Here is a 26,705-nt window from a genome sequence, read left to right as displayed (position 1 = left end):
GAGTCACTGATGACCGCCTCAGGGCTGACCCTGTTTCTTCCCGACTTTCAGTGCTTCCGTCCACTACTGAGTTGTTCTGAAGCAAATCCCATATACATTACGTCGCGTTGTTTGTGACTACTTCACTGTCTCTAAAAGAGAATCCGGTCCTAGGCACTCTGTTGTCCTGCTGTCCAGGCCTCCATCACGTTCCTGCCGTGGTCTGAGCCAGTTTACCCAGAAGTCCAGGTATTAGACATGGGTCGGTAGGTTTGTATGTATTCACATTTGCTCTGTGACTTTGCAGGAAGCTCAGATGCCGTTTATCTGGGTGTCCGAGAGGCACAGCTTGATGCTGTAGAAAAGAATCTTAAGCCATGTAAAGAAAAGGCTCTTTTCTAAAAATCTGAACTTAAATCCAGTATGAAGACACAGCTCGCCATGGGCCTTGTCACGAGCCCAGAGCGCTGGCAGCCAGGCCTCCCTGACCTGTTCGTCCCCGCAGAGCGCACGGATGAGCCATGCTGTGCTGCGATTTGTGACAAACGAATGCCGTCTCATTACCCTGAGCTTACCCTCCCATCCTTGCCCTTTCTGTTCAAAGCAATTATTGTTGATGCATTTATTTAATTCAGGACACACATGTGGACTTCTAAAGCAAAAAGCCAGTCAGCACGAGGCACCCAACATATCGGGTCTGCAATGTAAGTGTTAAATAACAATAATTACCCCACCGTGCTACCCAGCTGCACTGTCTCCCCTGCCCAACCCCTCTGGGAGGACCCCAGCTTCTGGGAGCAGACTCCTATCAGGCCAGAGGTGACTGATGCAGAGGCACAGGCTCTTGGTGCCCAGGCAGTGTCACCACCCGACCTCACCAAGGCCTCGGGGCTGCTGTAAATAAATTGTGGCTCTGTGCAAGCTGGGTCGATACAGTACTTCTAATCAGGGCTGCTCCTCTTCAGAAACGATCAGCTGGGCAAACAGTTAGTCCTGCCCGCCCCCTGACTAGTACACTGCGGCTCTCACCTCTGTGCCACTCTGGGTGCCTGAGGCCTGAGCAAGCCCAGCGACTGAGGCATCTTCATTATTCTGTCCCCCAAGGCAGCTCTCCAGGAAGGGAAGATTCTTCTCCCTCCCCTAAACACGACCTGCAAAACCACAATTTAGGAAGACGCTAAAGTTGAGAGCGTGGGCAAAAAGACAACTGGTCTGCAAAGACAGACCCTGCTTGTCAAACTCCCAGCCTTCATGGGGGTGCAGAGTGATTCGTGAAGGTAACTGGCTGGTGGGAAGGATGGGAAATTTCCTTTGGTAAAGTGGTTAGCAGTTTTCAGAGCAAGAGGTTAGCACAGGAGCCTAATGACTTTTTTTTAGCAGTACCTGCCTGGAAACTTCTAGCAACAGTTTCTCATTTTCCCTTACCACGAGGACAAGACCTCTTCAGGCAAAGCAGTTAGTTTTGGGGAGGGGATATTTGCTAATTTCAAAACTTTGGACCTGGCTGGAACTTGGTTTTCTTTTATATTTTTCTTTTCTTCTGAGGATTTGCGGAAACCTAGCTATCTTCCAGCCTCAGGTAGGAGGCATCTTCAAAGATGGGCAGGGTCCGGTGAGACCCAGGGGCAGAGTCTCAGCCCAAATTCGACTCTAATTTGAATGCCGGCCCGGAGCGCTGGTCAGATCTTTCCGGCCGCTCACTCAGCGAAGCCTTTACTGAGCTGCTGTGCACAGTAGGTACTGTACATACAGACAGTAGGTAAGAAGTGGACGGAAACAGTTCCTCCCACCTCCATGGGGCTTAAGTCCTAGTGGGGAAGACCCTCAGCGAGCACGTTCACCCGCCTGGTGGGGACCTAGCGAGGGGAGAACCCCTAGCGGCGGCCCCAACCCACTGGCTCCGCCCAGTTGCTAGGGACGCGCTCTCGCGGTTGCCGGGCCACGTCCGCTTGGGCGGACTCTCGCGAGGATCCTCGGACTTCGCGCGGGACCTCGCAGCGGTTGTCTGGAGACCGCGCAGCTTCTGGCAGCGCCGCGGACGCGTTTGGTTGCGGGGCGCGGCGGGCTGCGCTCACCCGAGCCATGGTGAGGTGGCGTGGGGGTCTCGTCGGGTCCGCGCTGGGTGCTTGGGGCTCCGGGGCCGGCCGGTCCGGCGCCCAGAGTGACCCCAGGCCGGGAGGCCTGGAGCTCTGGGGTCTCTTGCGCGCGGAGACCCTTGGTCGGGAAGCTTGGGTCCCCCGCGACCCGTGCATACAGAGACCCCAGGGCGGGAGGCCTGGAGCCCGGGGTTCCTGTCGTTGAGGGCTTGGTGCTCCCGTGGAGTCCTCGTGGGGAGAACCCAAGGTGCTGCGCACCCCGGACCCCGCAGGCACCTGGAGCTGGAGACCTGGGCTGTCCAGGAGCCTGCGTTCACAGGGGTGGGTGGTCAGAGAACTCCCACCCCCGCCGCCAAGACCCAGGGCCCAGAGTGCACGGCGTCCAGAAGGGAGAACCTGGCCTCGGGGATTTTCTACCTGAATGGTAGGCGCACCGGGGCCTGGGACAGAGCACCTCCATTCCACCCCAGAGCCTAGGGCATACCGGGGTGATTGGAGGTCCCTGACGGCGGGTCTACTGCCCGTGGAGTCCCCAGGGCAGAGCTTGGGGGACGGAACTGCTGTTTCCTGGGAGAACCTGGGAGGATCAGGCGGTCCTGAGCGGAGCAGTACCCTCCCCCCGTCCCTGCCCCGCTAGTGCAGTGGGGGACTACACAGGCTTGGTGGTAACTCAGTTTCCAGGCAGGGGCAGCAGCTGGGAGAGGGTGGTGCCTCGGTGGGGGCGGGCCCCAGCCGCTGGCTGTGAATGTCCCGGATGCTGAGGCGTGACAGACTTTGGGGATCCTCTGGTGGAGTGGACACCTCGGAGGTGTTTAGGAGTGAAGATTCGCTGGAAAGGTGTTTGGAACGAGCACCGAAAGATCCCTACGTTCACTAGCTGGCTGGAATAGGGGTGATTTTCTTCCTTTCTTTTTTTCTTTTTGCTGCTTTATGTTTTCTGAGATGTCCACATAAACTTTTTTTGTAATAATAAAAATGTTGCAGAGCTCATCATGTGCACACGCTAAAGCATGGGCCACAGCAACAGAAAGTTAAGGAAATTTGTATTTGCTGAGTGGCCCTTGGGAAGTCACCTTGTCACAGTTGTTAAAACCAAGTGTCACCCCGTGAGCAGTTCTGTGCGGTGTCCACGGACAGAGCCCAAGCGTGTGCCTGTGCTCAGGGCTTCGTGGCCTTCCCTCTGGTTCCTGCTGAGCCTCTCTGTCTACATGTTGACCAGGCCGTTTATGGCAGGTTTCTTCCTGGTGGCTGCCAAGCATTGGAGGCTGTGTGGTCACAGTCGACAGCGTGCCGTGGGGCTCTTCGTTTTTGAGGCAGAGTAAATTGCGCATGCACACCGAGGTCTCTGCCATATCCCAAGGAGTGGGTTTTGAACAGGTCCCCTTCCTTCCTGAGGGAAAACTGTATTCTCTTCTGAAAAGGACAATTTCTCCTTGCTGCTCCAAAGGCGGCAGCAGAATACGCGTGCAGCTAAGCCTGGGAAAGCTTTGGGTGGTGCAGGTGGGAGCAGGTGAAGGCAGGTTCCGGAATGGAAGAGGTTGCTCCCTGGAGGGAATTGGAGCCGTCCCGAAGGTGAACCTGACTGTCTCTTCTTGAACCGGAGGCGCCCAAACGGAAAGGGAAGAAAGGGAAGGCCAGAGGCACCCCGACTGTTGACGGGCTTGCTCCGGAGGACATGAGCAAGGAGCAGGTGAGTGGGCCGGCCTGAGCCCTGGCCCGGCGCTGGGCCGCGGTGGGGGTGGGCTGTGCTCCCAGCTTGTCTAGGAACCTCTTGCCGACCACTGCCCCGTCCTCGCCCACCTCCCCTCAGCCTGGCTTCTGCAGTTCTGTCCACACCAGGTTATACCTCCCCCGGAGTCTCAAATGCAGTACATTCTATTAAAAATGCAGTAGAGCCATGGGGATGAACTCTTTTATAGGGTAGTAGAAATTGGGAAGGAAATGTTTGTCTTTTTTCTTTTTCTTTCTTAAATGTTACAGCTGCACCCGTGGCATATGGAAGGTCCTGGGCTAGGGACTGAATCCGAGCCACAGCTGTGACCTGTGCTGTAGCTGCCCCGGCCTGGGGAATGAACCCATGCCTCTGCAGTGAGCCGAGCAATTGCAGTTGGATTCATAACCCTTTGTGCCACAGTGGGAACTCACAAAGGAAATGTTTTTTCTGATATAAGGGCTGTCTTAGGAGTTCCCTGGTGGCTCAGCAGGTAAAGGATCCACCATTTTCACTGCAGCTGCTCGGGTCACTGCTGTGACTAGGGTTCAGGCCCTGGCCTGAAAACTTCCACATGCCATGGGAGCCCCCCGCCCCCAAAAAAGAGCCTTTTTTTTTTTTTTTCAGGGCTGTAGCCATAGCAGATGGAAGTGTTTTGGAGTTCCTGTTGTAGTTCAGTGGTAATGAACCCAACTAGTATCCATGAGAATGTGGGTTTGATCCCTGGCCTCTCTCCGTGGGTTAAAGATCCAAATTTGCCATGAGCTGTGGTGTAGATCACAGACGAGGCTTGGATCTGGCTTGCTGTGGCTGTGGTGTAGGCCGGCAGCTGGAGCTCCAGTTCAGCCCCTAGCCTGGGAACCTCCATATGCTGTGGGTACAGCCCTAAAAAGAAAAAAAAAAAAGACCCGAAGTTGGAGAGCTAGGCAGAAGCCCTTGGATGGTGATCGAGAGGCTTTGTGTGCTTTTTGTTCTTGTCTCTTTAGGGCATGTGGAGGTTCCCACGCTAGGGGTTGAATCGGAGCTCCAGCTGCTGGCCTACACCACAGCCACAGCAACATTGGATCCGAGCCGTGTCTGCAGCCTACACCGCAGCTCACGGTAATGCCAAACCCTTAACTCACTGCGTGAGGCCAGGGATCGAACCCAAGTCCTCATGGATACTAGTCAAGTCCATTACCGCTGAGCCACAACCGGAACCCTGTGTTTGATTTTTGGTTAATCCTGAGTTATACGGCTTCCTGGGCCAGGGACTGAACCTGAACCACAGCAGTGGCAATGCAGGGTCCTTAATTCGCTCTGCCGCCAGGGAACTCTCTTTTCTGATTCTTCTTCTCTTTTTTTTGGCCACCCTACAGTTTATGGAGTTCCTGGGCAAGGGGTCAGATCCGAGCGCAGTTGCAGGTCAGGGGGTTGAACCTGCGTCCTGGCGCTGTAGAGACGCCCCTGATCCCAGTGCGCCACAGCAAGAATTCGTCTTTTCTTTTTTTGACGTGTGTTCATTTTATATTTATATGAATGTCATATTTTGTTTTATTTTTATTTTATTTTATTATTTTATTTTCCCACTGTACAGCAAGGGGATCAAGTTATCCTTACATGTATACATTACATTTACATTTTTTTTTTCCCCACCCTTTGTTCTGTTGCAACATGAGTATCTAGACATAGTTCTCAATGCTACTCAGCAGGATCTCCTTGTATTCTTTTCTAATTTTTAAAAGAGAAGCTGGATGTTCCCGTCGTGGCGCAGTGGTTAACGAATCCAACTAGGAACCATGAGGTTGCCAGTTCGGTCCCTGCCCTTGCTCAGTGGGTTAAGAACCCGGTGTTGCCGTGAGCTGTGGTGTAGGTTGCAGATGTGGCTCAGATCCTGCGTTGCTGTGGCTCTGGGGTAGGCCAGGGTCTACAGCTCCAATTCGACCCCTAGCCTGGGAACCTCCATATGCCACGGGAGCGGCCCAAAGAAATAGCAAAAAGACAAAAAAAAAAAAAAAAAAAAAAAAGAGGAGCTGCAAATCCAGGCATTTATGAGAAGTCTCTATATCTGTTTGAGTGATGGAACAGCTAGTGTGAGCTGTCAGGTTAGGGAGGGGCTTGGTCCAGATTCTCTGTTTGAGTGACGACCCTGATGAGGGGCCAAGCCCCACCCTGGGTCCCCTTTGCCTCGGAACCCCTGCTGCCCCTCCTTCACTGGTTGCTGTCACCCTCTCTTGAAGTAAGAACTGTGGTTTCTTTGTGGGGTTATCAGATGAGGAAGACTATGGTCAGTGGCCTGAGGTTCTGCTCGTTCTTGAGGGGCACGTGAGTCCCGGGAAACTGGGACTCTGTCTTTTTTTTTCTTTAATCTATTTGCAGATTTGCATTTGGCTCTGGACCAAACACTCTTGACTGTTTGGGGTCTACTGATTTTTTTTAGACATACATTTTACTTTCTTTTCTTTTTTTCTTTTTTTCCGTTTTGGGGCTGCACCCTGTGGCATGTGGAGGTTCCCAGACTAGGGGTGGAATCGGAGCTGTTGCTGCTGGCCTACGCCACAGCCACGGCAACACCAAATCAAGCTGCGATTGTCTACCTATACCACAGCTCATGGCAACGCCGGATCCTTATCCGGTGAGCGAGGCCAGGGATTGAACCTGCATCCTTATGGATGCTAGTCAGGTTTATTTCTGCTGAGCTACAACCGGAGCCCTGGGGGTTTACCGGTTTTGTGTATTTTTGCTTGGTTTGTGTCTTTAAAGGTGAATTGTTCATGTTTAGCCTTGTTTGGTGAATGTATTTACATCGTCCTCACACTTTCACATCTTTGGGCACAGAATCTAGCTGGCAGATTGTTCTTTCTCAACTATTCCCCTCTTTAAAATCATCTTAAGTCATGTCTTTTTTAATTTTTTCGCTCTTGTAGTAGCAGTATAGCTGCTATCTTTAAGCAGAAAGCTCCTGTGCTCTTTTGAGAAATTTCTTTCATGTGAGTTCCTGGAAATGGATGCAAGGGTATAATCAGTTTATGACTTTTGTCCAAATAGGAGGGATAAGTGCTATTCGCCACGTGTCCCCTGTCCCCTAGTCTCCCTGGCACCCTGTTGTGACTTCTTACTTTCAGCTCCGCTTTGCTTGGAGGTCAGAGTGGCCCCCGCCACCTCCTTCCTGGCCTTTCTCCACCCACCCTCCCCTGGAGGCGGGTGGCCCTGCTGGTGGCCTCACGGCCCTGCCCTGCCTGCCAGGTGGAGGAGCACGTGGGCCGCATCCGGGAGGAGCTGGACCGAGAGCGGGAGGAACGCAACTACTTCCAGCTGGAGCGGGACAAGATCCACACTTTCTGGGAGATCACGCGGCGGCAGCTGGAGGAGAAGAAGGCTGAGCTGCGGAACAAAGACCGGGAGATGGAGGAGGCTGAGGAGAGGCACCAGGTGGAGATCAAGGTGAGTGGGGCTGGCGTCCCCACATGGGCGGGGGCCTTGTCTCTCCCTGCATCGAGCCCCTCCTGTCCTCAACACAGGGGACCTGGAGGTATCTGTCATAAAAGAGCATGTGCATGCAGGTGGTCACATGCGACCAGGTATGTGTAGGCGAGCATGGGTGCATGCAGGCGAGCATGGGTGCGTGTAGGTGAGCATGGGTGCGTGTAGGTGAGCATGGGTGCGTGTAGGTGAGCATGGGTGTGTGCAGTGTGCAGGTGATCCTGTGTGTGTGCAGGTGGGCATGTGTGTAGGTGAGCAGGCAGAGCAGGTGCAGCACTGCTTCCCCCCCCGCCCCCGTCCCCGCCTGAAGGTCTATAAGCAGAAGGTGAAGCACCTGCTGTACGAGCATCAGAACAGCCTGACGGAGATGAAGGCTGAGGGCACTGTGGTGATGAAACTGGCCCAGAAGGAGCACCGCACGCAGGAGGGGGCCCTGCGCCGGGACATGCGGGCGCTGAAGGTGGAGCTGAAGGAGCAGGAGCTGGCCAACGAGGTGGCGGTGAAGAACCTGCGGCTGGTAGGTACGAGGGTGGCCGGAAGCACCTCAGGATTCAGCTGCAACTGGGAACTCATAGTTTTGTGTTAAAAACTCCTACATTTTGGCAATGAATTGAACTTATTTTCTTTTTTTCCCGTTTTTAGGGCTGTACCCTTGGCATATGGGAGTTCCCAGGCTAGGGGTCAAATCAGAGCTGCAGCTGCTGGCCTCCACCACAGCCACAGCAACGTGGGATCCAAGATGCAACTGCAACCTAGACCACAGCTCCTGGCAACTCGGGATCTTTAACCCACTGATGGAGGCCAGGAATTGAACCAGCGTCCTGATGAATCCTAGTTGGGTTCATTACTGCTGAGCCATGACAGGAACTCCAATTAATTGAACTATTAAATATAATAAGCAGCCAATCAAACCCTATTTGAGGCCAAATGCGGAATTCCATCTCAAACATGAGTGACAGGTTGACCTCCCAAGAGGGAAGTCCAGCCCTGGGTCCCTCTCCACGTGCTCTGAGTCCCGACCCCAGAGACACTCATGCCACTGGGGCAAGCAGCTCTTCAGCCACGGCAGCCACAGCAGTTCGTCTTGTGAGCTGTGCTCTTTGGTCCTTTCTCAGGGAGGCTGGGGGTTCCAGGTGGAGGAAGGAATTTTTTTTTTTTTTTAGCTTTTTAGTGCTGCACCTGTGGCATACGGGAGTTCCCAGGCTAGGGGTCAAATTGGAGCTGCAGCTGCCACCCTACACCACAGCCACAGCAACTCAGGATCCAAGCCATGTCTGTGGCCTGCACTATAGCACTCACAGTGACGCCAGATCCTTAACCTACCAAGTGCGGCCAGGGATCAAACCTGCATCCTTATGGATCCTAGTCCGGTTCGTTAGCTGCTGGGCGATGAAGGGAACTCCCTGTTGCTGTTTTAAGCCAAAGAGGTTACCAGACACTCAGAGCACCTGCGGCTCTGGGCAGGCGGGACAGGGCTGAGCATGGTCAGAGTTCTGAGCGCCTGTTAACATTCTCTTAGTTTTTTTTTTTTTTTTAAATTTTATTTATTTATTTATTTTTGTGTTTAAATTTTTAAAAATTTTATGTATGTATTTATTTTTGTGTTTTCTAGGCCTCACCTGTGGCATGTGGAGATTCCCAGGCTAAGGGGTCGAATCGGAGCTGTAGCCGCTGGCCTATGCCAGAGCCACAGTAACACGGGATCTGAGCCGAGTCTGCGGCCTACACCACAGCTCATGGCAACGCCGGATCCTTAACCCACTGAGCGAGGCCAGGGATCGAACCTACAACCTCATGGTTCCTAGTTGGATTCATTCACCACTGCGCCACGATGGGAACTCCTGTTAACATTCTCTTAGGCTCAGGGGTGACATTAGCCAAGGGAAGTGCGTTACCACAGCCTTGTTACTCTGGGCTTGGTCCATGAGCTCGGAGGCGAGGGGACCCACCAGAAGCAGCACAGGTCTGCTGAGCTGGCTCTTCCACGGCGGGGGCGGGGGGGGGTGGGGGGGGCGAGGGACGGGGCGTCTGTCCGGCTGCTGGTAACGGCCTGTGTCCGCTCTTGCAGAAACACACCGAGGAAATCACCAAGATGCGGAATGACTTTGAGAGGCAGGTGAGAGGTCAGTGGCACCAGAGCCCGCCCACCAGAACGTAGCAGACCTCTAGTCCTTGTGAACCCAGGGCGGGCCACCCGCTCACGAGAGCCCGACACACAGGGCGTGCACCTGGGCGTTTCTGAGGCTGGTGGACCAGTCCACCCGAGATCCCAGAGCGAGTCATTTCCGTGCGAGTCGGGAGGCTGTGAAGACCCACCTGTACTCCCGGAACAGACTGATGGTAGGAGCAGGCAGCACCTGACAGCCCTGGCCTGCAGCTCTGATTTCAGAGGTCTGTCTGGTTTCTAGCACAGCCCCACAGTCTGGCTGGATGGCCACATAGGCCATGGTTTTTGCCCATGGGGACCAGGTGGCCCTCAGCTGTTAATGTGGGTCCCTGCTGCAGTTCCGCTGAGCCGTGTCTGGGACGGGCAGACGAGGCCAGGCTGGCGTGTGCGACCACCTGTCCCGTCCTGTCGCAGCCTCGGTCCCAGTGGGTGTTCTTGGGCCCTGGTCACACCTCTGCCCCTCCCTGTAGCCCCAGGGCCAGCTGCTCTTTCCGCTGCTCTCAGTGCCGCTGCCTTTCAGAAATCGAGGCCAAGTACGACAAGAAGATGAAGATGCTTCGGGACGAGCTTGACCTGCGCAGGAAGACGGAGGTCCACGAGGTGGAGGAGCGGAAGAACAGCCAGATCAGCGCGCTGATGCAGCGGCACGAGGAGGCCTTCACGGACATCAAGAACTACTACAACGACGTCACCCTCAACAACCTGGCGCTCATCAACTCCCTCAAGGTGCTGCCGCGCGCCCAGCCCCTGCCCTTCAGCTGCCCTTGATCGAGGCCAGACCATCCCCTGTGCCTTTAGCTACGCCGCAGCTCAGGCAGCCTCACAGACTGTCCTTGTCACCCAGTCTGGCACTGGTGGCGCGTGTCCCCTGGGGTCCTGTAACCTCCATCAGCATGGAGGATGCGTGATCGGAAGGTCCATTGAGAACTGGAGAAACGGATTCAGGTCCTCACCTGCCTGCAGGGCCGGCAGTTCTCTGTGGGCAGGAGGGGCGGCCGCAGCCCCACCCGCAGCCCTACCCCTGCCGGCCCCGCCCCGGCCCCGGCCCCCCCCAGCCCCAGCCGGCCCCGGCCCCGCCCCGGCCCCGGCCCTCCGACTCTGCCCACAGACCCCGCCCCTGCTGGCCCTGGCCCCGCCCACAGAGCCCGCCCCTTGCCTCCCGCGTGCTCTGCACAGGAGCAGATGGAGGACATGCGGAAGAGGGGCGAGGTCCTGGAGAAGGAGATGGCGGAGGTGTCCATGCAGAACCGGCGCCTGGTGGACCCGCTGCAGAAGGCGCGAGACGAGATGAGCGACATGCGCAAGAAGCTCAGCGGCTACGAGAGGGACAAGCACATCCTGCTGGTGAGTTCGCCCTCACCCTGGGCGCGGAGGGGCACGTGAGACTGGCAGGTGTTCTGGGGACCCCGGGCCCCGGCCACGATGAGGGCGCAGCCACTCGTGCTGGAGCCAGTTCTTTCTGAAGGTCATTGGGGCCCACCTGCGTCACGGGCGGCCTGTGAGTGCTTTCTCACAAGCCCCGTTTTCTCTCCAGGGCGCGAAGGCGCGTCTGAAAGTTGCCGAGAAGGAGCTGAAAAGTCTGCAGTGGGAGCACGAGGTGCTGGAGCAGCGTTTCATCAAGGTGAGCAGAGCTGGTACCCAGGACAGCCGGCGCTGGGCTGGCTCCTGGCTTTGGAAGCTGGAGGCCCTGCTGCCCCTCCTCCCTCTGAGCAGCTCTCGAGGAGGCACGCTGTGGCACATTCCACGACGGCCCGGGAGCAGCCCTGCTGTCCCCTCAGCCTCCTCCTGAAACATGGCCAGGCCCCAGGAGGAGGAAGGGCCTTTTGCGTCTCTGTGTTCCAAGTGGGGGATGACATGTGTGTCAAGCGGAAGTCTGTGGGTAACGGTGCCAGGCCTCACGAGGCCCCTTCCAGACGGCTGGCATCCTGGCACAGGGACGCTTGGTGCTGTGCTGAGACAGTTTTGCTTTCTTACCTCCTTGTGCGCCATCTCTGCAGAGGGTGGGTGCTCTCAGGGCAGACTTGTTTCCGTGGGCCAGAACCTGGGTGCCGCCCTTTGCTGTGGCAGCAGCCTTTGAGGTTCGTTTTTGGGCCACGGTGTGTCTCTTTTAGGAAAGTCGATTCCTAGCAGTGGAGTTGCTGGGCCAGAGGTTTGGGTTGAGATTGTGGGTCGTCTGCCCAGAGAGCTGTTCAGAGTTGTCCCACCCAGCGTGTGCGGGGTGCTTCCCTGCTGCCGTGATCCGGTGGAAAATGTGTCTTTGCATGCGCTTTTCTGAGGTTTCCGTGAGTGAGTGGAGAGACGGCCGCCCTGCCCTGCAGTTCCCGGGGTCTGGCCGAGGGCAGAGCGGCCCCATCTGTGTGCCAGCCATCAGCACAGCTGCTCTCCCTTCTCGCCTGGACTCATGATCCCAGGCTGTGCTGATGGAAAGGGCTGCTCCCTCGGAATGTCCTGTAAGCAGAGGTAGATCCACCCTCCACGAGCCTTCGAGGGCCCTGCAGGCTGACGGGCAGACACCATCCCTGCTGCTCACAGTGGGTGCCAGTGGAGAGAAGGCAGAGTGTGTCCGGGGCTGTGCTCTGTGCCACCCTCCCCGAGTGCCTGTGGTCTGCAGTACATGCGCATGTCAGTGTCACCTTCTGGTTTTTTAAAGAAATTTGTTTATTTTTAAACTGGTTATTTTCTTTTTTGTAACTCGGTGAATTTTCTCACGTTTATAGCTGTGCAGCCATCCCCACCCCAGCCCACCCCCCACCCCAACCTGTCTCCTTTGGAAATCATAAGGTTTTCAACGTCTGTGAGTCCGCATCTGTTCTGCAAAGAAGTTCCCTGTGTCCTTTTTTTAGATTCCACGGATGTTACCATATGATGTTGGGGTCTCATTGTCTGACTGACTTCACTTAGCATGGTAATGTCTAGGTCCATCCATGTTGCTGCAAATGCCGTTCCTTTTTAGGGCTGAGTAATATTCCATTGTGTATATGCACCACATCTTCTTGATCCATGCCTCTGTCGATGGACATTTAGGTTGTTTCTGTGTCTTGGCTGTTGTATATAGTCCTGCAGTGAACATTGGAGTATGTTTATCTTTTTGAGTCATGGTTGTCTCTGAGTAAATGCCCAGGAGTGGAATTGCTGGATCAAATAATAATTCTATTTTTAGTTTTCTGTGGAATCTCTATACTGTTTTCCATAGTGGTTGCACCAATTTACATTCCCACCAACAGTGTGAGAGGGTTCCCTTTTCTCTACACCCTCTCCAGCACTTATTGTCTGTAGACTTTTTAGTGATGGCCTTTCTGGCTGGTTTTTTTAAGTCTTACTGAACTGCTTTTGATTTACAGTGTTGAGTTCGTTTCTGCCCGAATAACATAGCGGTTCCCTCTTCCTCCAGGACTGGATGAAGCAGATCCTGGGGATTTGATCCTAGTTAGAAGGATAAGGTGCACCAAGCTTCCAGCACAGTCCTCTTTTCTTCCCAGCAGACACATGTGTTTTTACAGGTGTGGAGGACATTCTAGAAGGAGTCACCAACGATGCTCCCATGGTGGCTTCTGGAGGTGGGGTTGATGTTTTAAGCTCCTCAGTCTGGATTTTTTTGTGGCGCACAGTTAAAAGGAGATGAAAGGATGCTTGCCTGGATGGATGGGCAGTTGGCTCCTGTACTCACTTTAGACCTGAGTTCCAGGATCTGGGGCTGGCAGGGACGTGGACCCCTAAGAGGCCCCCTGCCCCACATGCCCTGGATCTTGTGTGGGGATGACGGAGGGCGTGGTGTAGCCCACGGCGCAGACCTGGGACAGCGCTGGCCTCCAGCTTGTACCGGGGACAGCTCCCCAGAGGTGTGTCCTCCTGCCTCCCACAGTGTAGACAGCTGCCTCCCTTTAATTCTGTCAGGGTGAGTGGGGCTCAGGCAGTGTAGATGACACAGATCCCCCCCGCCCAGGGCTGGCACTGGTGAAAGAAGTGTGTCGTGGCCCAGGGGCAGAGGCGGGAGGGGACTTCTTGCCAGTGAGAGGTGCGTCCTGCAGGTGCAGCAGGAGCGGGATGAGCTGTACCGGAAGTTCACCGCCGCCATCCTGGAGGTGCAGCAGAAGACAGGCTTCAAAAACCTTGTCTTGGAGCGCAAGGTGCAGGCGCTGAGTGCTGCCGTGGAGCAGAAGGAGGTGCAGTTCAGTGAGGTGCTGGCAGCCTCCAACCTGGACCCCTCGGCTCTGACCCTCGTGTCCCGCAAGCTGGAGGTAGGCCCCAGATGGGCTCCTGGGCAGGGCTGCCAGCACCCCCGGGCCCCCACAGTGGGCCGGTAGGGCTCTGGTCGGGGCCCCACGCTGTGGTCCAGCCTCTCGTCCCAGCTGAGGCTCTCGTTAACCTCGTGGAGGGGCTCACGGTTTCCGCGCTCCCAGGCCTCTGTGCACCGTCAAATCCCTGGGCTCTGTGGCTTTGCCCTTGTCTCTTTCCCGCCCCTGCTCTGAGCCCAAGTCCACACTGTCCGCTCCAGCTCAGCCTGTCAGGCCCTGGGTCTCTCAGGCCTCTTGGATGGCCTCGTCTCCTGAGCTCTCACCTGAGGCCACTGCCACCTCCTGTCTGGAACAATAACATGTGCTGGTCTAGGCTCTGGGTGGGGGACACAGGGCTGTGGGCGTGCCTTTGTGGTGGCTGCTGGGCAAGGCATCCCAGAGGGATGGGTCTGAGCAGCAGCTAGAGCATCTGTTCACCTGCACGTCCAGTCATTTACGGCAGTTCCTCTGCCGCGGCCGTCCAGGGTACGGGGCACAGCAGTCAAAGGACCCGAGAGGCCTCGGTGTCCATGGGCCAGTGGATGAGATGAGAGTCAAGACAACTCAGCAGGCAGAACCTTGACCGTACCTGCTAGTGACCTTACCTGGAGCTGGGTCGTGCCCCTCCGCTCCCTGACCTGGGTGGGAGGTGTCACAGAAAGTACAGGTGATGCTGGCCAGGGGGCCTTTGTTGCTTCCAGGGAAACGTGGCCTGGCTCTGGGCAGTGGACAGTCTCCAGGGAGAGGCCCTCTGCGGGACGGCCAGCCCGTCCCAGACACGGACCCTTCCAGGGGGACAGCCCTGTTGTCCCTGTTCTTCCTTCCCAGGGAAGCAGATGGGGTCAGAGCCACAGGGAGGTGGGCAGGGTTGGGGCAGGGCGAGGCCTTGCTGCCGGTGGAGGAGGGCCTGGGCCCGAGGCGTTGTCGCGCCTGTGGTTCTGGCTGGTGTTTGCTCCCAGGGCAGTGGTGGGTCCTGGCTCAGTGGGTGCCAAGCTCTTGGGGTCAGGGCTTCTGCAGCCACGAGGGGGCCTCGTCTGGGCGGCAGCACCACAGTCTGAGTCTGGGGCTCATGTCTGTCCTTGCCGCTCACAAAGGGGAGAAGGGCTTTGCCCTCTCCTGTGGGAAAAGGCAGCCGGTCCTGCAGCTGGACGAGGCCCTGTGCCGCCAGCATCCGTGATGAAGGGATAAAAACCGCTCCCCGGAGTTTCCGTCGTGGCTCAATGGTTAACAACCCCGACTAGTATCCATGAGGACACAGGTTCTGTCCCTGGCTTCACTCAGTGGGTTAAGGGTCCGGCGTTGCCGTGAGCTTGTGGTGTAGGTCGCAGACATCGCTTGAATCCTGCGTGGCTGTGGCTGTGGCGTGGGCTGGAGGCTGTAGCTCTGATTCAACCCCTAGCCTGGGAACCTCCACATGCCATGGATGTGGCCCTAAAAAGAAAAAAGAAAAAAAAAAAAAAAACCCAGTCCTGTCCCCTGTGGTTATGGCAGCTGCTCCAGGACCTGGCAGGAGAGGCTTGAGGGCTTTCCTGGGATGCGGCTGGCAGCCCGGATGGCTCCAGAGGGAGGCCGGGCTGCCGCCCCCCCCTCCACCGGGCAGTTCCTCACGGAAAGCAGCTCTGTGTCCTGGGGACCTTCCCACGCCAGCTGCCCCCTGTGTGGACGCCCGCGTGGGGAGCCAGGCGCTCTTCCCTGTCTGCCTTCTTCCCCGCAGGACGTCCTGGAGGCGAAGAACAGCACCATCCAGGACTTACAGTACGAGCTGGCGCGCGTCTGCAAGGTGCCGAGCCCCACCTTCCCTCAGGGCCTCCCTCACCCAGGACCCCCGGCCTTTACCTCTCGTGCCTGCCAGGGTCACTCAGCCTGTGTGTGGGCTGGCGCACATCCCCTGAGATCCAGCTGCTGTCCTGGCTTCCTTGACAGGGCCTGCCCAGGGCACGTCTGGTGTCTTGTCCAGCAGGCTCGGTCCCCGTCCCCGTCTGACCCTCGCTCTGGCACCACAATGCCTGCCTGGCCCCTGGGGCTGTTGGGGGATCTGCTCTGCTCCCCCAGATTAACGTCCGTGTCCTCCAAGCAGAGGCAGTTACGGCTCCGACCGTTCCTGACTCCTTTGTAAGTCTCTGCTGAAAGCCACACTCGGGCCTCCTGCAGTTGGGGAGGGCAGTGCCTACTGTGTGCCGCGCACCCTAGCAGCCTGGGCCCTGTGCACAGCGTCCCCACCTCCGCACAGCGTCCCCACCTCCGCGGCTGAGCCCACGGATCTGTCAGGGTTTCATCTGTGCGAATCAGACACAGCACTGCCTGTGGGCACCCCTCAGGTGTGACTCTGGCATGACCCTGGGCCATGGAGCCCCAGGATAAAGTCAGTGTCCATCACAGGCCCTGGACTCTGGGGTGACCAAACACCCTAGGCCCCCTTTGCCCATCAGGACCTCCTCTAGATGCTCTGGAAACACTTGACACTTAGGTGCAGGGAATTAGGGCTACGTACTGGTGCGTGCAGTTCCTGGGGGTTTTCATAGCCTGTGTGTGACTCTCAGGAGGGCTGAACCGCGGAGAAGGGGGAGGACCAGGGCCCACCCCTTGAGTTCATGCTGGAGCCTGGCCCTAGTTCACCCTGTGCCCTCAGCCCCAGACCCTGGCAGCGTGTTGTGGCGAGGACAAACAGCTAGGCTCTGAGCATCTGACATGCATCAGCTCCTCACACTCTTACAGCCATCTGATGAAATTTGCTCTTTTAAAAACATGCATTTTCCAGAAGAGGGGAGAGGAACCCTGCCTGTGTCGGCCCTGCCAGCGCCATTGCTCAGATGTCCACTTTTCTGGGCTGGGAGTAGGGAATAGATGCTGCTGGACAAGGAGGGAGACGTGCCCACAGGGAGCCAGGAGCTGCACCCAGGCACCTGCTCTTCCGTTTCCCATCGTGGGTCACCTGGGGTCACACATGCGGGGTGGTTGGGTGGCCGCCCCATTAACGGCCTTCGACACTGGCCAGGACGAAAGCCCCGGTTACCTTCTAGCCGGGCTGGGACATGTCTTGCATGGTTGTCACACCTGCTCACCTGGCCTCACTTCTGGGGAACTGAAACTCGGTCACGCAGGATCACCGGCCAGACCACTTGGCTCCCTCCTCAGGGAGGGAGGCCTTTCTTTGGTCTGGTCCTGAGGACTCCAGACATCGCAGGTCGTCCTGCTTGTAATGACCACGTCCCCCCCCAGTGCCACTAACCGCCAAGCAGAGGATCTCCTTGGTACTGGAACGTTGAAAAGCCAGGGAATGCCCAGCGTAAAAAAGGTGGACCTGAAGTCTCGAACTGTGAATCTCAGATCCAGGAAAACAAAACCAGAAAACCCAGACGGGATCAGGAAAAGCTGAAGAGAACACAGGCAGTAGCTGAGAGCAGCACTAACACCTTACATTTCGATCACATCTCTCAGGCTAAGAGTTTGATCAGAAGGGGGAAATGGTTAAAAAGAAACCGCATGCTTGGATTTCCGCCTGTGGCTCAGTGGGTTAAGAGTCCAACTAGTATCCCCGAGGATGCAGGTTTGATCCCTGGCCTCGCTCAGTGGGTTAAGGATCCGGTGTTGCCGTTGCAGATGTGGCTTGGATCTGGTGTTGACCCCTAGCCCAGGAACCTCCAGACACCCCAGATGCTCCCCTTAGGCTAAGACTTCATGCCTAATCTAACTGAAGTTTCAGCCCCTCCCAGGAATGGAAGTTTAAATCCTTCAGTGTGGAGCTTTCTGGTCAGCACTAGGGAGTAATCCGCCCTAAGGGAAGACCCCCTGCCTCCCCCTAAGGGAAGGTCACCTGGCCTGAAGTAGTCCAGCCTTTTAATGTCCTTGTCCCGCCCTCCCTTAAGGCAGGCGGGACATAAACGAGCGCTCACACTTGACTCAGTGGGACGGGGTGGTGCCAAGCCAGGAATCCCTGAGCAAAGCTTCAGATCTGCCAGTTTACACAAGCGGGCTCATGTGGGGGCTGGGGCTGGTGTAAGGAGCTGCTGGGAAAGGCTGGCCACATTCCCGCCCCTCTACAGGGCTGGGTGGGTCTGAGCAAGTCGGCCTCTCACTGACCGCCGTGTCCCCACAGGCCCACAACGACCTGCTGCGTACCTACGAGGCGAAGCTGCTGGCCTTCGGGGTCCCCCTGGACAATGTGGGCTTCAAGCCCCTGGAGACGGCGGTGGTTGGACAGACGCTGGGCCAAGGCCCCGCGGGACTGGTGGGCACTCCGACGTAGCCCCTGCCTGGGCCCCCCCCGGATGCCTCCCCCACACACCAAGGATAGCAGGTATTTGCTGTGTAGACGCGCGCCAGCTAATGAAGGTGTTCATGTGTGCTGCGTGTCCTGTCACGTGTGCTGCGTGGAGAGGCACCGCCAGGGCCCACGGCGCCGTGTCGACCTTCCCCCGAGCCCACCTGGTCTGTGAACTCACCCGCGCCCCTCACCCCACGGGGCCCGGGGGGCAGACCAGCCGAGCCTGCCTAGTGACTGCAGCCACCTCGAAGATGCCAGCTTCGACTTTATTGAAATCGGGGGCCAGAACGTCCCCCAGAAGTGTGACCCGCTGCCCCATGAGGCCACAGCCCACACAGGAGGGTGCGGGGTCCAGGCTCGCGCGCGTAGGCCCGCTGGCAGCCACCTGCTAGCTCCCTCGGTACGTGGTGTAGGACCACGGGCTCAGCAGCAGAGGCACGTGGAACTTGTGGGTCTCGTTCGTGATGGTGAAAACAACCTGAGAGCAGAGGAGGCACCAGGAGAGCCAGGGGCCGGGACGCCGCAGCAGCAGCAGCAGCCTGGCCCCTGTGCAGACGCAGGCCTGGGGCTGGAGCCAGACCCTCCCCAGTCAGGCAAAGGGAGACACCTGTCCCCAGGGACTGAGTGTGTGGGGGTAAAGGCCGGGCAGCCCTTTCTTCTGGGGGCTCAAGGCAGGGGGGAGGGGCAGGGCCTGCCTGAGGGTCACAGGGGGACCCCACCTCCCTCACCTCCACATACGGGTAGAAGCTCTCCTGGCCTCTCGTCTTCCAGTAGCCCTCGGTGTCGAAGGACAGCTTGTAGGTGCCCGCCCTCACCCGGCCTGGCGGTAGGAGGCCGGGGCAGCGGCCGTCGGGGTCTGTAGAGCTGGGGAGAGGGCGGAAAGGGGGTTCAGAGGGCCGGGCGAGCCCCCCGCGGAGGTCGCTCCAGTCTCGTGCCTAGTGGCCTCCGATGTCCCGGCAGCCTGACTGGACTTGGGTGGGCAGGGCCGGGAGGCTCCACAGCAGCACAGCCTCTGGGGCCCGGGCTTCTGCAGCAGCCCAGGGACGCCTCTGCACGGTCGTTCTAGCAAATCACGGAGACGGAAGGGGAAAAAGTGTCCCGCGGATACCCGTGAGCAACCCTTGTTTGTATCTGGCCTGTGTATGTTTCAGATTTTCTCCATGCAGAGATGTGCTTGTTTACAAACCTAAAAAAGGGTTATGCTGCCCATTCTGCCTCAGAACCTGTGCTGTTCTGTTCACGTGATCCCTCACGGGCAGCTTTCTGGGTCCGTGTGTAGCTGCCCACTCGGCCATTGCCAGTGGCCTGTCTCTAGCCGCGCCAGGGCCCGGCTCTGAGGGTCTCGCTCATGGAGGAGCCCCAGACGCTGCCCGCTGTGCTTGCAGGTGTCTGTTTTCATCAGAAAGGGTAGCATTTCTGGAGTTCCCTGGTGGCGCAGTAGGTGTCACCGCTGTAGCTTGGGTCACTACCGTGGCTCAGTTCGATCCCTGGCCCAGGAACTGCCTTATGCCATGGGCGCTGCCAAAACAAAAAAGAAGGGGCCACCCATAGCAGCACAGTTTGGGTTGGGGGGTGTTGTTTGGGACCCAGAGCCCCAGCTTTCCTGAAGGGCTCCCTCCTGTAGCCCTGAAGCTTTGGGGTTCTGCCTCCCACCCCCACCAAGGGGCGCTGCCTCCTTCTGACGAGGGTCCGGGGCGGCTCCTCCCAGCAGGGCCTGAGCCTGGGGTGGAGGACCGGAGGCCTCGAGCTGCCTCAGTCTCTCCATTGTGAAAGGGGTGCTTCTGGGGCCTGCACACAGGGTGAGGACAAACGGGACGCCTGGTCACCTGTCCGTCACGGTGACAAGGAGCCCTTTCTCATGCCACCTCAGGCCTCAGCCACCGCCCCTGCGGGAGGTCGGGGTGTGGGGACAGACCCTGTTCGCAGGCCAGCGGGCACTGCACACCGGTGGGGACAGAAGCTCCGAGAGTCTGGAGGGACCGTCCGGCTGTGGTCAGCCCGCACCCTGGGCTGTCGGGGGCCCTCCCCTACCTTCTCGTCAGCTCGGTCCACTGCTGGCCACGGTCTTCGAGCCTGGACAGACGGAGGCAGAGGCCCTGGGCTGGGAGCCCCGAGGCAGTGTCCAGCACGTGTGTGGTCAGCGGGCTGCTGACGGGCTCCATGCCTCTGCCCTAGGCCACGAGAGGGACAGGGATGAGCATGTGGGGCCAGCCTTGCATCCAAGGCCTTAGAGTAAACAGCCCTGGGGGACAAAGTCCCCAAGTGCCCCTGGGTCCAGCGGGATGGGGCTGGAATCGCTGAGCCAGTGTAAACTGCCTCCACCCCACCAGCCACCAGGCCCTGAGCCTCTGCCCCAGAACCTTCTCCTCCAGCCCCTCCTTCCAGCCAGACAGCTGTGGGGGAGAGCCCAGCTCGGACCCCTGACTCAGGGGTCACCTTAGCCCCCAAGCAGAAAAGTCCGGGCCTGCCCCTACCCCCAGGGAGCCCAGGTGGTCCTGAAGTGTCCGCAGCCGAAGGGCGGCCCCAGAGATCATATGCTTGGTGGCCTGGGGACTGCGCGAGCTGGCAGGAGGTCACCTCACCCGCCACCCCCAAAACCTTCCGGGGCGGGCCCTGCGCTGCCCGGACACCTCCCGGGCCCCACGGGCCACGTGTCTGACCGAACCCGGGGCGGAGCGAAGGCGGGGTGAGGGTGGCGGGGGAGGTCCGCCCGGATCGCAGCCTCACCGCGGGGCCCACCGGGGTTTGCTCCGGGTGGCAGGGGGGCGCTGAGCGCGGGTACCTGCGGGGGCGCCGAGGCTCCTCCCGCCGGAAGGGGCGTGGACCTGCGGGGCGGGGCCGGGGCGGGGCTCGGGACTGGGAGGAGGTGGGGCGGGAGGGGGTGGGTCCAGCCCGGCGAGTCCTGGCTCTGTGGGGACAGGGATTGGATGGGCTGCGGCGGCGCCCCAGGCCGAGGTGGCTGGGTGGCGGGGCGAGGTTCTCTGAGCTGATGCCCGCTGCCCCCTCATCCTCTGGCCCTCGAGCCCCCCCCCACCCTGTATGCAGACGGGGTGGTCTGAGCTCTGCAGAAATGAGAGGGCTGGCGCGATCTCTCAGTGTATTCGACTTTTACCATGCTGTGCACGTGAGCTGATTTTGTGTAATCTGTAAATAAAGACAAGGGCGTCGGTATGGAAAATGGATGGCGTCGATTGACAGGTTGTGTCGTTCTGGATGTGGGGACATTTTTCTTTGTGCTGCGGTGCCTTTTCTAATCATTGATAGATGAGCCTGGGCTGTTTGTGCAGTGAGGACCAGGCTTCTCTGAGGCAGGGAGGGGGCCCTTCTAGCAAAGTTTGGGTGTGTTGGTTACAACTATTTGAGATTTAAACCGTGCATGGCCTTTGGCAGGGCTTGTGTTTTAGGAGATAATCTCGCAGAGATGGGTGCCCGCCTGTTTTGGCAAAATGCCCATGAGGGCAGGAGACCAGAAACAAGAGGCTGTCTCCCTGGGGACAATTAGCTCAGTGAACTCTGCCCTACCCAGCCCATTAAAAAGAGTGAGACTGGGGAGTTCCCGTCACAGCTCAGTGGTTAACGAATCCTACTAGTATCCATGAGGACGCAGGTTTGATCCCTGCCCTTGCTCAGTGGGTTAAGGATCCGGCGTTGCCATGAACTGTGGTGTAGGTTGCAGACGCAGCTCAGAGCCTGCGTGGCTGTGGCCCTAGCGTAGGCTGGTGGCTACAGCTCCTCTTTGACCCCTCGCCTGGGGACCTCCACGTGCCGCGGGTACGGCCCTAAAAGGACAAAAGATAAACAGCAACAACAACACTGCTGAGCCGTGCGGAGCAGCTGTGGGTTCATGCTTTGAGTCGGTGCATGGCTTCCACTCACTGCAGGGATCAGCTCACTTCATCGTGACGTCCTGATCTTGTCGCTGTTCTCCCCATTTTGCAGAGGAGGAAACTGAGGTGTAGAAGCACCACATACTGGAGTGTTTGATAGTGTGCCACACGAAAGGCCGGTCCAGGACCGCCTCTGCCACAAGCAGTGTAGACAGGATTAATTATTTTCACTCCTTCGCACTCCGAGGACTAAAGCCTCGCGTGTCCTGAGTAAGCTGACGAGAACAGCAGTGCCCTTTAACCCTCCCTCTAGAGCCCTGCCCCCTCCCTGCCCCCAGAGGTCCTAGAAGAGCAGGCAGGGCAGGGTGCCCTGGGAGGGCTGTGGGCTGCTGAGGAGCAGGCATGGGGGTCCCGTCCAGGAGGGCCAGTGCCAGCCCTTCCATGCTGAACACATGACTGCCCTGCTGCTTCCATGGTCCAGCCAGGAGTGACCACACACCACAGTGACCACAGTCTGTCTCCTGAGAACAAAGGGTGTATCTGGTGGGCTTCTGGCAAAAAGAAACCAGGCATAGGTCTTGCCCTGCTCCCTCTACTCCTCTCTGAGTGGATGCATGTGATGCTGGAGCTGCAGCAGCCTTTCTGCCAACAGGAGGACAGGGCACGTAAGCTGAGGAAGAGGGAAGCTGCTTCCCTGCTGTTGTCTTGGGCTGCCTGTGGGTGGGCGGGGCCTTTTATGTCCAGATTGTGTGACAGAGTGTGATTTTATTTATTTATATATTTACTTCATTTTTAGCGGCCCTGTGGCATGTGGGATTCCTGGGCCAGGGATCAGATCCCAGCCACAGTCACCACCTGGTGTGGCAGTACCAGATCCTTAACCCACTGTGCTAGATGAGGGATGGAACCTGCCACCCAGCGCTCTCAAAACAGTGCTGATCCTGTTGCACCACAGCAGGAACTCCTAGAGTGTGACCTTTTTTTTTTTTTTTTTTTTTTTTGGTCTTTTTAGGGCCGCAACCACAGCATATGGAGGTTCCCAGGCTAGGGCTGGAATCAGAGCTGCAGCTGCCGGCCTCCACCACAGCCACAGCCACGTAGGATCCAAGCTGCAGCTGCAGCCGACGCCACAGCTCACAGCAATGCCAGATCCCCGACCCACTGAGCGAGGCCAGGCATCCGGCCTGCGTCCTCATGGACACTAGTTTGATTCGCCTCTGCTGCTCCTCACACTCCCGGAGAGTGACTTTGAACCAGGCCGTCACCCGAAGCGTTTCTGCCTCGGGGAGCCGAGGTCCTGCGGGTGCGCTGAGAACGCGCACTGTCTCGGCCCCGACGGTTCTTTCCGACCCGGGTCGTCCAGGCCCGGAGCAGCGACTGGAGGCTCGCTTCCTGTTCCCGAGAGAAGGCAGCTGGCCTGCGGCTCCCCGAGCCCCTTCCCCACTCCACACCTCCCCGCCTGTGACCCCGACTGGGACGCAGGTAGGCTTGGAACTCACTCCCGTCCAAGGGACGCGAAGGCCGCTGGGACCCGCCTTCCCTGAGATGTCGACCTTGGCCAGGCACAGCGAGGGGACCCTGGCGACGAGGCAGAGGCCAGCAGCACAAGCTCCCGCCTGAGGCGGGGGTGGCCGAGGAGGAGGCCCTGGCAGGTGGTGTTCCGGGGAGGGAGACGCTGAGGCCGCAGCCAGAGGGGCCGGAGCTCAGAGAGGTCCCGTTAGGCGGCTGCGAGAAAGGCACCCCCCCAAGCCCTGGAGCTGCCGTGTCCTCAGGGCTGTCCGGGCCCGGGTCAGGTCGTGGCCAGGAGAAGGTGCTACGCGGCCTCTGAGGGAACGCGCCACGGGAGCCTGCAGCTCTGCATGACGACGGGACGGGCTGCGGGAGCAGGCCAGAGACTGACGGGGCTTCCAGGCCCTGCTCCCAGCCCTCAGCTCACCTCCGCCCCAAGCCCCTTGGCATCCCCAGACCCTTTCCGTACGGTCAGCTCCGTGTGTCCCGTGCGGTGTGGCTCCACAGACACTCGGTCTCTGCCCGCCCCTGTGCCTTAAAGCTCGCTTTTCTTCACCAGTAGGGCCCCATGGCTCCGGCAGGTTGTCCCTCTGCTCCAGGACAACCGCACTGCTGGTGCTGTGGATTCTGCTTTCTGGCCTTGGCTGCCCACTGGGGACACCACTTGGCCTAGGACTGGCCCCCCGGCGCCCTGGGACAGGGAGCGGGTGTGGGTCAGCATCCCAGCGGGTGTGAACGTTCTGCCAGGCTGAGGGCCACTGGCCTGCATCGTGACACTCAGGCCACCATGGAACATGGTTGATGAGATGCCCGCTGGCCTCAGCTGGACTTCCTGTTGGGCTGGCGGCTGTGACCACCTTGGGGTTCGGCAGCCGGACGGTAAGCAGACAGGCACGTGGTGGTCAGTGCAGGGATCACAGGTGCCGGCCTGGCTCGTCCACCCACGGCCCCCAGAGAGCAGATGCACCCAGCCTGGAGGGCTTTCCCTCCACTAAGTGACCGGCTTTGCAGGTGCTGGCCTGTTGGGCAGTCGAGCTGCACCCGCCACAGCCTCATCCTGGCCGGCACCCTGCACAGAAGCAAAGTGACCTCTCCCAGACTGACGCAGGAGGAGACCCCCATGGACTGGCGTCTGATCAATGTATTCTGAGTCCCGGCGTCAAAGCAGGGGTCCTGGGACCTCTTCAGATACATAGTCACAACTTACGGGGTCAGGACACTAGGGCTGATAGCCTGTTTTCACCAGGGAACAATGGTCTGATTTTGTGGGGGAGCAGAGGCATTTTGCTTTGCCAGTTACAAGAGTCTTGCGGGTCCAGTTCGGATTTGACCCCTGATGCCTGAGGGTTTACTGTGCCAGGCTCAGGGCGCCCTCTTCTGACTGGTGTGTGGGTTCGCATTGTGCAGGTCCCTTCTCATTGGTGGGGTCTTTTCTGATTAGTGTCTCTTTTCTTTTTCTGCCTTTCCTAGGGCTGCTCCCTCGGCACGTGGAGGTTCCCACGCTAGGAGTCTAATCGGAGCTGCAGCCGCCGGCCTACGCCAGAGCCACAGCCACGCGGGATCCGAGCCGCGTCTGCGACCTACACCACAGCTCACGGCAACGCCGGATCCTTAACCCACTGAGCAAGGGCAGGGATCCAACCCTCAACCTCATGGTTCCTAGCCGGGTTCGTTAACCACTGCGCCACAACGGGAACTCCTCTTTTTTTAATTGAGGTGTAGCTGATTTGCAATGTCAGGTTAGGTTTGGGTATATAGTACAGTGACTCCGATGTGTGTATGTTGGAGTTCCTGTGGTGGCACAGCAGATAACGAATCTGACTAGCATCCGTGAGGATGCCCGTTCAATTCCTTGCCGTTCGCTATGATGTAGGTCACAGATGTGGCTCAGATCCCGCGTGGCTGTGGTGTAGACCAGCGGCTACAGCTCCGATTGGACCCCTAGCCTGGGAACCTTCATATCTGCGGGTGCAGCCCTGAGAAGAAAAAAAAAAAAAAAAACCGACAACCTCCCCCCCAAAAAATAACAGATGTATGTGTATATATTTCTTTTCAGATTCTTTTATAGCTTATCACCAAGCATTGCGCGTGGCCCCCTGTGCTGTACTGGAGCTGAACAATAGGTCCTTGTTAGTTTTCTATTATATATAAAACAGCGTGTTAGGTGTTCATCTCAACTTCCTCGTTTCTCTCTCCCCCTTTCCCCTTTGGTAACCATAAGTTGTTTGTTTTTTGTCTTTTTTGCCTTTTCTAGGGCCGCACCCGCCGCATGTGGAGGTTCTCAGGCTAATAGGAGCTGTAGCCGCCGGCCTACGCCAGAGCCACAGCCACGCGGGATCCGAGCCGTGTCTGCAACGTACACCACCGCTCACAGCAGTGCCAGATCCTTAACCCACTGAGCAAGGCCAGGGATCAAACCTGCAGCCTCATGGTTCCTAGTCGGGTTCGTTAACCACTGTGCCACGATGGGAGCTCCTGGTAACCATAAGTTTGTTTTCTATGTCTGTGAGTCTGTTTCTGTTTTTTAAATACCTTCATTTGTATCAGTTTTTTACATTCCACATACAGGTGATACCACGTGGTATTTGTCTGTCTCGGTCTGACTCTCTTTACTTAGTATGAAAAACTTTAGGTCTGTCCATGTTGCCGCAAGTGCATTATTTCATGGTTTCTACGGCTAATGTTCTAGTGTGTGTGTGTACATATGTATATTTTCACACCTCACATCTTCGTTGGTTCGTCTGTCGATGGGCATTTAGGTTGAATCCCTGTCTTGGCTGCTGTGACTCGGGAGAGCTGCTGTGTGCTCAGGCGTGCATGCATCGGTTTGAATTAGGCCTTTCCCGCATGTGTGCCCAGGGCTGGGGCTGCTGGATCACCTGACACGCTGTTTTCAGTTTTTTAAGGAACCTCCTCACTGTCTTCTCATAGTGGCTGCCCCACTTACATTCCCACCAACAACATGTGCGGGTTCCCTTCTCTCCACACCGTCTCCAACATTTATCGTTTGTAGACTTTTATTTTTTTTGTCTCTTTTTTTAGGGCCGCACCTGCGGTATATGGAAATTCCCAGGCTAGGGGTCAAATCAGAGCTACAGCTGCCGGCCTACACCACAGCCACAGCCACGCAGGATCCAAGCCGCCTCTGTAAGCTACATACACCACAGCTCACGGCAACGCCAGGTCCGTAACCCACCGAGCAAGGCCAGGGATTTGTGTCCTCGTATGAGCTGCATTGTGACGATTGATCCCTTTATTTATTTATTTAGAAAATTAATCCCTTGTCAGTTGTGTCTTTGCAAACATTTTCTCTTATTCCCTAGGTTGTCTTTTTTATTTGGTTTAGGGGTTCCTTTGCTGTACAAAAGCTTTTAGGTTTGATTAGGTCCCATTTGTTATTTTTTATTTTATGTTTA

The 26,705-nt window shown here is 57.6% G+C and overlaps 1 protein-coding gene across 3 annotated transcripts; it reads left to right on the top strand.

Moving 5' to 3' along the window:
* Nucleotides 1,961–21,131, top strand: GAS8 (growth arrest specific 8). 3 transcript variants are annotated; one of them, XM_005653210.3, is made up of 11 exons: nt 1,961–2,064; nt 3,679–3,765; nt 7,012–7,209; nt 7,559–7,765; nt 9,317–9,371; nt 9,936–10,141; nt 10,592–10,759; nt 10,950–11,036; nt 13,444–13,653; nt 15,404–15,469; nt 17,786–21,025. In XM_005653210.3, exons 1-11 carry the CDS (start codon nt 2,062–2,064, stop codon nt 17,933–17,935), a joined length of 1,437 nt encoding a protein of 478 aa, XP_005653267.2. In that variant the 5' UTR covers nt 1,961–2,061; the 3' UTR covers nt 17,936–21,025. The 3 variants fall into 3 exon arrangements, with proteins under 3 accessions (XP_005653267.2, XP_013849692.2, XP_013849695.2); XM_013994238.2 differs by having other exon boundaries at nt 1,962–2,064; nt 15,404–21,131; XM_013994241.2 differs by lacking the exon at nt 1,961–2,064 and adding an exon at nt 2,071–2,499 and having other exon boundaries at nt 15,404–18,032.

Source organism: Sus scrofa, chromosome 6 (assembly GCF_000003025.6).
Source record: "Sus scrofa isolate TJ Tabasco breed Duroc chromosome 6, Sscrofa11.1, whole genome shotgun sequence".
In the NCBI taxonomy this organism is placed as follows: Eukaryota; Metazoa; Chordata; class Mammalia; order Artiodactyla; family Suidae; genus Sus; species Sus scrofa.
This window is presented reverse-complemented; position numbering and strand designations above follow the sequence as displayed.

Excerpts from the sequence above, each read along its gene's own strand:
- GAS8 (XM_013994238.2), top strand. Across the intron at positions 3,766-7,011 it reads AGGACATGAGCAAGGAGCAG|GTGGAGGAGCACGTGGGCCG; the intron begins GTGAGTGGGCCG and ends CCTGCCTGCCAG. Across the intron at positions 10,142-10,591 it reads CGCTCATCAACTCCCTCAAG|GAGCAGATGGAGGACATGCG; the intron begins GTGCTGCCGCGC and ends TGCTCTGCACAG.